Raw genomic sequence first — 12,313 nt, forward strand, 5'->3', positions numbered from 1 at the left:
CCCACGTTTCAAGTAAATATGGACTGATATTCCATTTATTTTGTTGTGCCCAAGAAAGAGGGCTCTTTTTGACCCATCCCGTATCTCAAAGGAGTCAACTGTCATTTGCATATTATAATGGTGGTGGAGTCAGGGGAGTTCCTTACGACTCTGCATATTCCCATCTGACTAGAGCATCAGTGACTTCTGTAGTTTTGGGACGTCATTATCAGTTTTGAGTGCTACCTTTTGGTTTAGCCACCACACCCAGAACATTTTCCAAGGTTATGGTGGTGGTGTGAAAAGATGGGATCTTGGTACAGCTGTACTTGGATGACTGGCTGATTCGAGCCAAGTCTGGAAGAGAGCCTCCAGGTCTCATGCAAGGTGATTTCCTTGTTGCAAGAACTAGGTTGGGTCGTGAACCTGGCCAAGAGCAATCTTCGGCCATCACAGTCGCTAGAGTATCTCTTTGTTCAGTTCGTCATGAAGCAGGACAGGGTGTTCCTGCCGGAGGGCCCTGTCCAGAAGCTGATGGCGCAGGTGTGTCTATTCTGGAACACAATACGCTCGACAGTGTGGTCCTATCTTCAGGTGCTCGGATTGATGGTGGCAACCCTGGAGGTGGTGCCGTTGCCGAGGGTGCATATGCATTCGCTTCAGTGCGCAACGCTGTCTCGTTGGAGCCCACAGTCTTCAAGACTACTCAATTCTGCTCCACCTACCAAGGGACGACTGCTCTCAACTATGGTGGCGGTTAAAAGCGGATCATCTCAGAAAAGGCGTTTCTCTATGATCACCGGACTGGCTAATACTCGCAACAGATGGGAGCCTCCAAGGTTGGGGAGCTCAATGTCAGGATCTGACAGCGAATGGGCGCTGGAGTATGGAAGAATCTCTCTGGAGCATCAATCGACTGGAAATCTGTGTGATCCAATTGGCATTCTTGCAGTTTGGCGACAGTTTGCAGGGTCGAGTGGTCTGGGTAATGTCGGACAATGCAACAACAGTGACCTGTATCAATTGGCAGGGAGAAAACAAGAGCCAGCAAGTGTCGCAGGAAATAGACCAACTTATGGAATGGGCGGAAGTGCATCTTCAGGAGATCTTAGCCTCGCACATTGCAGGAAAAGACAATGTAAGAGCAACGTTTCTCAACAGAAAGAGTCTGGACCCAAGAGGATGGGAATTGTCAGATGAGGTGTTTCAGCTAATAATGGATTGCTGGGGCCTTCCGTTTCTGGACCTGCTATTGAATTCTCGCAATTCGAAGGTTCCTTGATTCTTCAGTTGCAGGAGAGATCAAAAATCATTGGGTATTGATGCACTTGTGAAGGAGTGGCTGGAGGGAAAGCTGCTGTATGCTTTCCCCCCCTGTGTTCGATGTTGGGCAGAATGGTTTGGAGGGTCAAGATTCACAGGGGGATGGCAATTGGCCCAGGAGACTATGATATGCAGATCTGCAAAGGCTTCTGGTGGACTCTCCCCTCTGGTTTCTGATGCACAGGAATCTGCTACGGCAGGGGCCTGTTCTTCACAAAGAACCAAGTTGATTTTGTCTTATTGTATGGCCCTTGAGAGAGCTCGGTTGCTGAAGCATGGATATTCTACTACGGTGGTTACCACCTTGCTACGAGTGAGAAAGTTCTCCACTTCCTTAATCTGTGTGGGTTTGGCGAGTGTTTGAGGCTTGGTGTGAAGATCGAGGGGTTTTTCCTCGTTCGGTTAAGATTCCCCTCAATTTGAAATTTTTTCAGGATGGATTGAGTAAAGGGTTGGCCCTTAATTCCTTGAAGGTTCAGGTGGTGGCTGCTGCCTGCTTCCGAGGTCAGGTGAATGGTGGGCCCTTGTCGGCTCATCCAAATATGGCCTGTTTCTTGAAAGGAGTGAAGCATCTTCATCCTTCCTTGCGGAGTCTTAATCTAGTTTGGGATTTTTTTTTAGCAGGCCGTACCTTTCGACTGATGTGTACCCTTTCCTCCCTGAGGTTACTGACCTTGAAAATGGTGTTTGTTGTGGCAATTTGTTCTGCATGTTGAGTGTCCGAACTACAGGCCTTGTCTTGCTGGGAGCTGTTTCTTCAAGTGACTCCAAGGGCGATACAACTGCCAAAAGTAGTCTCGGATTTTCATTTGAATCAGTCTATTTCCTTGCCGCCTCTGGTCAGGGCGAAGGATGAGGAGGAATATCATGTTACAGCCTTTGGATGTCAAAAGGCATATCTTGAGGTATTTAGAGGTTTCTGAACATCTCACAAAGATTGTTATTACACTCCTTATCTGAGCTCAGTGTTTTCCTGTTTGCTGAGTGCTGTAATGGTTATTAATAACATTTTGCTAATTTATCCACAGTTGACTTTTGCAGAGAATACTGGTGGGCTGATGTGACTGCAGGGATATATATACTGTGATGTCAGCTTTGCTCCTTCTCCATCTGCTGGTAGAGGTGCATAACCCACTGGTTTTGGATTCACCTGTCTGTACTAAGGAAATTATCAGGAAAGTAGTAATTTCTCCATTTTGCTCATTGCCATGCTTTTGTTTAGTGGGAGTGTGTGACTCAATTCACGTTTGCTGTTTTCTTCAAAGAACATTTTAGAAAAACTTTGGAATCTATGCGGAATGATATTGCTAGATTTGCTGAGAAACACATGGATTCAAAAAAGGAAGACGCTACAGAGGTATATCTTTTTTTTGTGTGTTTTAATTTTCTTTATTTGGATGGAAAAAAAACCTGTGCAGGATTGGCCCCAGCCCTATGGAATTCTCTACCATTCTACATTAGAATTACCTTGGACCTGCTTTCCCTCAGAAAATTGGTGAAAACCTGGCTTTTTACAACAGCTTTTGGCACCAACCAGTAAAAAAGACCCTACTAAAACTAATTATAACCCTCTCGGTATCTCATTGCACAATATTAACCCAATGAAACATTTTTTTCTTTTTACCTCCACCACCCTATGAGACCTAATGGGTTAACTACTGCAGTGCATTATTTGTATACTGTATTCATCTGATAACTAGTATCTGTACGGTACTGTGCTCTGCTAACTATACTATACCAACCCTAATCTTTTAACCAGCTTGTACTACTGTGTAACACTGTATATTACAACCCTATCTGTATAGTGCTAAGTACTCTCCCTACTGTGCAAACTAGGTATGCCATCGTCGTGCTCCCTGCAAGTTGTTTCTATCTGTAACATGGTTTCAAGTCCCCGGCTTTAAAACATATCATAAATGATGATGATGGTGGTTTACTCAGCTACGACTGAGGCCTGGGAAACCTCCTCCTCAGATCACCAGGGCTTAATGAGGCAAGCTCATAACTGCCTGTGCAGTAAGAAACACACTAAAACTGTATTTAAAGTAATTTACTACAAAAGAGCCATTGAGCTATAACAACTTTCTAGCAGTCCATGGGGGTAGATATTCGAAGAGCCGCTGAGTGGTGACGTTAACGGGTTCATTTTAACCGCTTAACTTTGCCTGGATGTTCAACTGCAGCTAACTGGCGAAAGTTATAGCTAAATACCAGTTTAAATCTAACTGCACAGAGTTGCATGGTTAGATTTAGGGCAGCCGTTTGTGTGTTTGAACGTAGGTTGAAAAATGGAGGTGGTTAGTGTTGAATATCATGCTTACCAGCTAAATTTGAAAAACTTGCACTGACCCAACCTCTTTTTTTTTTTTTTTTGGTCTAGCTACATTTGTGCACACTGTGATTTTATGCAGACGGATATTAGCCAGAGGAGCAGGGGTAGTGATCGTTAAATTTTTAACACATTAGACTTATGCAGTTTAAGGAATGTTACCCGCATAAATCTTTTGAATACCAGCCCCTATGTATTCTGTATTTCAAACTGCTTGCATCATACCCTAGACACCTTAATAGGGAAACCCTCCCAGATCAGCTGTCCTTTTAACTGCACAGCCCCTCTGTTATGCACCAGCATCTGTAATTCCCTCTGCAGAACTGGCTAACTGCTAAAATGAAAGGATTAATTTTGATATTGATAGAAGTAGATGTGATTTTTACTATTAAAATAACCAAAGTCCATCCTTCATTCATAATTTTTACTTTTTGCTTATGAACGCATCCTAGCATTTCAGAATTGTAGGACTAAGTCAGCTCAACTGGTCTGCTTCCCATATTCTTACCTTAGCAACAGTCACCCATCCATATTCTCTGTTAAGATTCTATACTTCACTGTCGCATACCAATAGTAATTCAGGCCTTTAACATATTGAATATTTACCCAGAATTCCTAATGATTTTATTTTAGAGACAAAAATTATATTTGAATTGCAAATATATGAAAAAGTATGTACATTTTCCATTCCTCTGCATTCTGACAAGTCAATCCCCATCAGTGGGTTATGCACCTCTGCAGCTGATGGAGATGGAGCAAAAGCTGACATCACGGATATATAGCCCCACCCAGACAGCAGCCAGCCAGTATTCTCCTCCATCTCCAGCAAATGGTGGGCATGCATTTCCCTACAGGGGATTGCCTATGAGCAAAAAAGTAAAGGAAGAAAGAAGTGCAAAAGGAGACAGGAAAATGAGACATTTATATAGCACCATTTGCCTCCTGAGGTGATACCATCTGGTCCCTCCCTCAGTAGAATGCCTTCAGTCTGGTGGCCTGAGATGGCGTGGACTTAAAATTGAATTAGTGGTTGTAGGCAGAGAGAGGCTTGGTGCTGAAGCCTCTCTCCTCCCGGAGCTGGGACCCATTCCTGCTCTCAGCCAGGGAGGGCTGAGCTCAGGTAAAAGTTTTACTTTATAAAAAAATGATAATAAAGCAGGAGAAGGAAGAGAGTTTTCCTACTAGGTCTGTTTTTCCTCAGCATTCAGCCTTCCCACTCACATCTCTGGGGAGTTCTGTGAGGTGTGGAGGTAATTCAGGCACGGCAGGTTGAACAACCTTTTGACTAGGCCCTGCTCTCAGGTTTCTCTTTGGTTGGTGCTTGGTAGGCCGCAAGGGTATTTTTGCGCGTTTTTCGCTATGTGCCACAGGCATGCACCTGCGCATTGGGCATCTGTTGATGTTTTCCCTTCTTGGGCGCGTGTGTGTGACTCCTTGGTTTCACATCTTATATGTCCAGATTGGGCAGTCTTCAATCTGGATGCACACCTTGTGTGCCTAGATTGGGCGTTCCTTGATCAGGTGCGTCTCTAGATCCCAAGTTTGGACGTCCATTTTGCACAGGTGTTCTAAGTGCATATACCTGGAAGCACATTTTGTGTGTGACTTTTACACACAGGTACCTGGCTGCTCTTTTTGTGTATTTAACTGGGTGCATGCCTATAATTGACAGAGCGCAGTTCAACCATAGCGCCAACAGCAAAGGAGTCTAAGCGCTTATCTATTTGTGCTGCAAGCTGTATCAGGGCAATACAGCCAGAGCTTTCTTCAAGCCTGCGTCAGCGCTGCCTGGATGCTTGTGAGGATTTACCTCCTTCTGAACTGGAAAACTGGGAGAAAATGAGAGAGGTGGAACAGTGGGGCCAAACTAAAAGGAATCCTAAGGTTATTAACATAAATATTCAATATCGCCTTAAATTAATGTTCGATATCACCTAGAATTGATAGTTCCATATCAAACCACATAGACATAGTTGTATCACTTTTAACATCACAAATAAACAGCAATTTAATACATAATTTCAAACAGCACCATATTCAACAGTACATATACATCAATACATGTTACCCCTCAACTTCACACTGTTATATTATGCACCTAGTCCGGACATGTCCTGAATACTCATTAACCATAGGCACTACCCTAACCCCCTAATAACACATACTCGCATTCACTCATTATTCATTCCCTTAAAAACTGCATACCCCATTAAAATATCCCTGTACCCTTTGATTAATCTATTCAATATCATCTAATGGTGTACTTCAAATATTATTTCAATTACTGAACAGGGATTTATCTAATCATAACCATTTCTTATGTTCCTCAATAATTTGTTCAATCCAACAGTATTTCCAAATAATCACCCATTTCAGTACTTCTCAATTTTTCAAAAACGCAGTTTTACACCGATCACCAGAATCTTCATCAACAAGTATTTTAACACTAATCACCCGACAAGGCACCTCGTTTCACCCCTAATCGGGCTTCTTCAGGGGATTCTTACTGCATTTCTTAATTCTTGATGAATGGGTATTTCCTCTTAATTATAATCACTGTACTTCCGGACCACAATGCCCACGCTTAGAAAGTACATCCAACCGCTTCCATCTTGCTCCTATTAACCGTTTAATGATTAATCAAACTGGCTAACCGGAACCCTTTACGGAGCTCAATCTTTCTCTTACTTTTTCTTCAAAACAAACTCACCGCGACTACCAGCTACCGTTCAACTCACATCATCTCCTTTCCAACCGTATCAAAGTCACACATTTTACTTTCAGAAATTAACGCCTGTCCAAAGGCCGGCACCGGGGAAGTGTACAGAAAAGCAGAAAAAATTGCTTTTCTGTACACCCTCTGACTTAATATCATAGCGATATTAAGTCGGAGGCCCAAAAAGTTAAAAAAAAAAAAAAATTTAAAAATCGGCCTGCGGGTTGGAAGACGGACGCTCAATTTTGCCTGCATCCATTTTCCAAACCCGTGGCTGTCAGCGGGTTTGAGAACCAATGCCGGAAAAATTGAGCGTCGGCTGTCAAACCCGCTGACAGCCGCCGCTCCTGTCAAAAAGGCGCTAGGGACGCTTGCCGGCTCTCCCGCACGTTTTTCTGTATCGGCCTGTATGTTAGAAAAGTAAACTAAAGTAAGGGAAATAAGAAATCAATCTGGTTCGCAAAGGAGGTGGCTGATAAAGGCAAAAAGAACAGCGTTCAAGAAATATAAAGGATCCCAATAAAGAGGAACATAGAGAAGAATATCTGGTGAAACTGAGGGAGATGAAGAAAGAAAGCAAAAAGACAGAAGAATGGATTGCCAAAGAGGTAAAGTGAGGTGATAAAACATTTTTCAGATATATCCGAGAAAGGAGAAAGGTCCGAAGTGGTATAGTGAAACTGAAAGGTGACAAAGATCAATATGTGGAGAGAGAGACGAAGAAATGGCCGAAATATTAAACAAATACTTCAGTTCGGTGTTAACTGAAGAAGACCCTGGAGAAGGACCTTCACTAGTTGACGACTGTGGATGGGGGTGGAGTAGACAAAACTGTTTATAGAAGAGAATGTATGGGAAGAACTAGGAAAACAAAGTGGAAAAGCGGATGAGATACATCCCAGGATACTGAGAGAGCTCAGAGATGTGATGTTGGGTCCGCTGAAGGACCTTTTCAATAGATCCTTGGAAACGTGAGTGGTGCTGCAAGATTGGAGAAGATTGGTTGTGGTCCCACTTCACAGGAGTGGGAGTAGAGAGGAGGCTAGAAACTACAGGCCGTTTAGCCTCACCTCGGTGGTGGGAAAATTAATGGAGACTCTGCTGAAGGAAAGGATAGTGAACTATTTACAATCTGGTGGGTTGCTTGACCCGAGGGGGAAGGTCCTGTTCGATAAATCTAATTGATTTTTTTGATTGGGTTACTAGAGAATTGGATCAGGGAAGAGCGCTAGATGTGATTTACTTGGATGTTAGTAAAGCTTTTGATACGGTCCCACATGGGAGACTGGTGAACAAAATGAGAAGATTGGGAGTGAGTGCCAAGGTAGTATCATGGATTGTAAACTGGTTGACTGACAGGAGACAGCATGTAATGGTAAATGGAACCTACTCTAAAGAAAGAACGGTGTTAGAGTGCCTCAGGGATCTGTTTTGGGACCAGTTCTGTTCAGTATCTTTGTGAGCGACTTGGAGGAAGGGATAGAAGGTAAAATTGTCTATTTGTGGATGATACTAAGATCTGCAACAGAGTGGACACATCTGAAGGAGTAGAGAGAATTAAAAGTGATTTAAGAAAGCTTGAAGTGTGGTTGAAGATTTGGCATCAGGGATTCGATGCCAAGAAGAGCAGAGTCATGCATCTGGGGTGTGGCAATCCAAAAGAACTATATGTGATGGGCAGTGAAAGAGTAATGCGCACAGACTGGGAGAGGGACCTTGGTTTGATAGTGTCTGATCTGAAGGCAATAGTTAAAGCCAGAAGAATGCTGGGCTGCACAGAGAGAAGAATGACCAGTAAGAAAAAAAAGAGGTGATAATGCCCTTGTATGGGTCCTTGATGAGGTCTCACCTGGAGTACTGCATTCAGTATTGATGCCCATATCTCAAAAAGGATAAAGACAGGATAGAGGCGGTCCAAAGAAGAGTGATCAAAATGGTGAGGGGTCAGCATTGGAAGACTTATGAGGAGAGGCTGAGGGATCCGAATATGTATACCCTGGAAGAGAGGAGGTGCAGGGGAGATATGATACAGACCTTCAGATACCTGAAAGGTTTTAATGATGCACAATCGTCAAACCTTTTCCTTTGGAAAGAAATAATAGGACTAGGGGTCATGAAATGAAACTCCAGGGAGAATGACTCAGAACCAGTGTCAGGAAATATTTCTTCATGGAGAGGGTGGTGAATGCCTGAAGATGAAAACAGTAAAGGAATTCAAAGGGGCATGGCATAAACACTGTGGATCCTTAAAGGCTAGTGGATGGAAATAAAGGAAAGAGTGCAAGGGGTAACTGGGGGTAACTTGCTGGTGTGGCAGTTGCTACCCCTAAAAAATAAGCCTTGTTACTGTTAATGCAACTCCATCATTGCTCTCTGCTTCAACGGCAGTGGGAAAAGGGAAATTGGATTCAGACATCAACCATTGAGGGCCCCGACTTTTACGGATTGGGGAACAATAAACATGGGGGTAACTTGCTGATGCGGCTTTTACTACTCTTAATCACTAAACCTGATACTTTTGATGCAGCTCCAACATTGCTGTCTACTTTTATGGTAAGGGTTAAAGGAAATTGGATTCAAACAGCATCTGAAAGCCTTGACTTTTACGGTCTGGGGAAACATAAACATGAGGATAACCTGCATAATGTTGCAGATACTGGCATAAGCAGAAACTTGCTGGGTAGACTGGGTGGATTATTTGGTCCTTTTCTGCTGTCATTTCTATGTTTCTACCTCCCCGGTCTGAGGGGAGTGGTACAGAGGGTGACACTACTCAGGTGTTCCCCTCCTTTGGTTGATCCATATATTGAGTTGTTAGGAGAAACTCACGCTTAGGATGTCAGATTCAGAGCCATGGGGCCTGGAATGGACCTGTCCCTCCTTTTCCTGGGTGGAATTCTTCCAGGGATTACAGACATTTCTACGGGATGGTCTTCAGTGTTGATATTACCTACTAGTTTAGGTCAGTGCACTCAGAATTCTCCTGTGCCTGCCACCATGGTCAAGCGCCATGGAGCAGCATGACTTGACATGGTTCAAATGCAGGTGGATAGAGATGACACCAATGATGATGTTGAGGCTTTCCTGCTGAGGAAAGGGAGATTCCCCCAGATTTGGAGCCGCATGGAACTCTTCTCCATTTTCTTCATAGAGATGAGTTGCCGAACTTGATCTCTCAGACTTTGAAGGCACTTGGAGTGGCTGGGAATGACTCCTCGGAGGTGCAGAAGGACCCCATTTTGGTCACCCTATGCAAGGTCTGATGTTTCTTTCCTCTTCTGGATGCAATTCAAGAGTTGATTGGTCTGGAATGGAGTGCACCAGAGGCGTCCTTTAAAGAAGGGCATACATTGGCGGGTTTATAGCCCTTGGATCTGCAGGTTAAAGAGCACTTGCATTTCCCTAAGGTGGCTGCTTTGGTGTGTTCTGTCACAAAGCCACCATTCCAGTGGAGAGGGCTGCAGCTCTGACGATGCTCAGGTTAGAAGAATTGAGGCTATCCTAAGGCAAGGGAGTGGTAATGAATTTACAAATTGCTTCTTGTTGTTGCCTTGGTAGCTTGGACTACCTTGCATCTTTCTCAAGATTGTGGCAGTGCCACGTCTGATAATGGATTTATGGTAGAGTCAGGGGCTGCCTTCTTAGCTGATGCGGGCTGTGACCTGATTCGCACAGATGCTAGAGGAGCTGCTTCTGTGATTGCGGCTGGATGACAGCTGTGGCATTGCAACTGGTTGGCAGATACAATTTCAAAATCCAATCTTACCAAGTTGCCCTTCAGGGGTTCACTTTTATTTGGCAGTGATTTGGAGATGATGATGAGAAATGGAAGAAACCCAGGTCTCTTGCTTACTGGAGGATAAGAAGCAGTTTCCTGGACTTTTCAGGTGAGTGGCCCCTCTTTAGACCACTGGCATTTTCGGTCTTATAGGGGAGGATCTTCCCAGAGATCCCATCCCTACTGTAAATCTCAGTCCTTTCGCCCCAGAGGGCCTCGAAAGGATGCGGGTTCTGGTAGTGGAACCCCTCAATCTGCTCATTGAGGATTTGCGGGCTCACCTGTTGGTGCAGGAGATAGGTGGCCACCTATCATTTTTATCACAGGTGGGTCCAGATTAATTTGGATCAATGGGTCCTCGAAGTGCATTGAGATGAGTATGTGCTAGAATTTCTCACATTCCTCTTGGTTGCCTTTATATAATCTCCATGCAACTCCCCTCAGAAGAGGGTAGAAATGGAAGCTACATTACAAGGGCTGTTGGACCTGAAAGCGGTGATTCCCGTTCCCAAATTGCAGTAATATACAGGCCGTAATTTCATTTATTTTTCGTACCCAAGGAGGAATGATTTTTCGACCCATACTGGATTTCAAGGGCATCAAACATTTCAGAATGGAAATGGTGTAATCTGTCTTAATGGCAGTTCAAGCAGGGAAATACTGTGCGTCTCTGGATCTGACGGAGGCATATATGCATATACCCATTCTCCGGGAACATCAACAGTTCCTTTGGTTTGCCATTCTGGATCGACATTACCAGTTTCAGGCCTTATCTTTTGCATTGATCACGGCTCCCAGGCCCTTTTCCAAGGTCATGGTGCTGGTAGCAGCAACCTTAAGTAAAAACGACATTCTAGTTCACCCCTATCTGCATGATTGTTGATTTGAGCCAAGAACGTGGAAGAAAGTCTTCGTGCTTCTCAGAAGGTGGTTTCATTACTATAGGAACTAGATTGGGTGGTGAAATCTGGTCAACAGCAATTTGCAGCTGACTCACTCTGGAGTACCATGGGATTCACTTCAACACAAAGTAGGCAGAATGTTTCTGCTGGAGACTTGAATCCAAAGGTTGATGGCTTGAGTTCGAACCCTGATGAATACATTTCCCCGATCGTAAGGTCTTGTCTGCAGGTCCTGGAGTTGATAGCTGCCACTTTGGAAGTAGTTACCTGGGCCAGAGCACATATGTGGCCTCTTCCATGCACGTTGCTTTCCTTCTGGAATCTGCAGTTGCAGAACTGTGCAGTGAGGCTGCTCCTACTGTTGGAGGGGAGGTCTTATTTGAACTAGTGGTTAAGGTGGATCATCTCAGGAAAGGAGTTTCTTTGGAGATGCTGGATTGGTTGGTACTCATGACAGATGCAAGCCTCCTGGGCTGGTGGTGGAATCACTGTCAAGAGTTGATGTTGCAAGGCCGCTGGAATGCAGAGGAGTGAGCAGTGGAACATGAACAGGTTGGAAGCACAGGCAGTTCTGTTAGTGTGCTTGCGGTTTGCCAAATGTCTAGTGGAGACAGTGACTTTCGGTTTGCCAAATGTCTAGCGAAAACAGTGACTTTCATCAGTTATCAGAGTGGAAGCTGGTAGATGAAGCCTTTCAGTTCCTTGGGGCCTACTGGACCTAGACATGTTGGCAATTTTCAACAAAGCGAAGGTTCCACACTTTTTCAGATGCAAATGGGATCCCAAAGCGCTTGGGTATAGATATTCTCGTTCAGGAGTGGCCATGCGGCACCCTGCTGAATGTGTTTCCATTCTTACATCTGATAGGTAGGATTGTCCAGAAGATTGCAAGTTAATCCAATATTATCCTTTTGGTGGCTCTGAATTGGGTTTGGAGGCTATGGTATGCCTAACTCTAGAGACTGCTGGTGGACAGCCCCTTAGTCTCCTGTCTTGGAAGGATCTATTGCAGCAGGGGCACATTTTACACGAGGATCTGGGTCGATTTTGTCTTGAGATTTGGCCATCGAAAGGGCTCGGTTGTTGAAGCAGGGTTATTCACCTGCTCTGATTAACACCTTACTTTGGGCCAGAAAACTTTTCTACTTTTCTAGCCTGTGTTCGAGTTTGGGGAGTTTTTCGAGGCCTGGTCTTCTTAACGAGGTTCTCAACCTCTCAAGGTGGATATTCCTTTAAATTTTTGAATTCTTGCAAGATGGCTTGCATAAGGGCTTGGCCCTTACCAC

At 44.2% G+C, this 12,313-nt stretch overlaps 1 protein-coding gene across 2 annotated transcripts in view; it reads left to right on the forward strand.

Annotated features, from left to right (window-relative positions):
* CCDC83 (coiled-coil domain containing 83) overlaps positions 1–12,313 on the forward strand; it is a 249,182-nt gene that overhangs the window by 94,521 nt on the left and 142,348 nt on the right. For both annotated transcript variants that reach the window (XM_029602260.1, XM_029602259.1), the window contains exon 6: positions 2,568–2,659. In XM_029602260.1, the coding sequence (XP_029458120.1) occupies positions 2,568–2,659 (92 nt within the window). The remainder of the gene's footprint in view (positions 1–2,567; positions 2,660–12,313) is intronic.

This window comes from Rhinatrema bivittatum, chromosome 5 (genome assembly GCF_901001135.1).
Source record: "Rhinatrema bivittatum chromosome 5, aRhiBiv1.1, whole genome shotgun sequence".
Lineage (NCBI taxonomy): Eukaryota > Metazoa > Chordata > Amphibia > Gymnophiona > Rhinatrematidae > Rhinatrema > Rhinatrema bivittatum.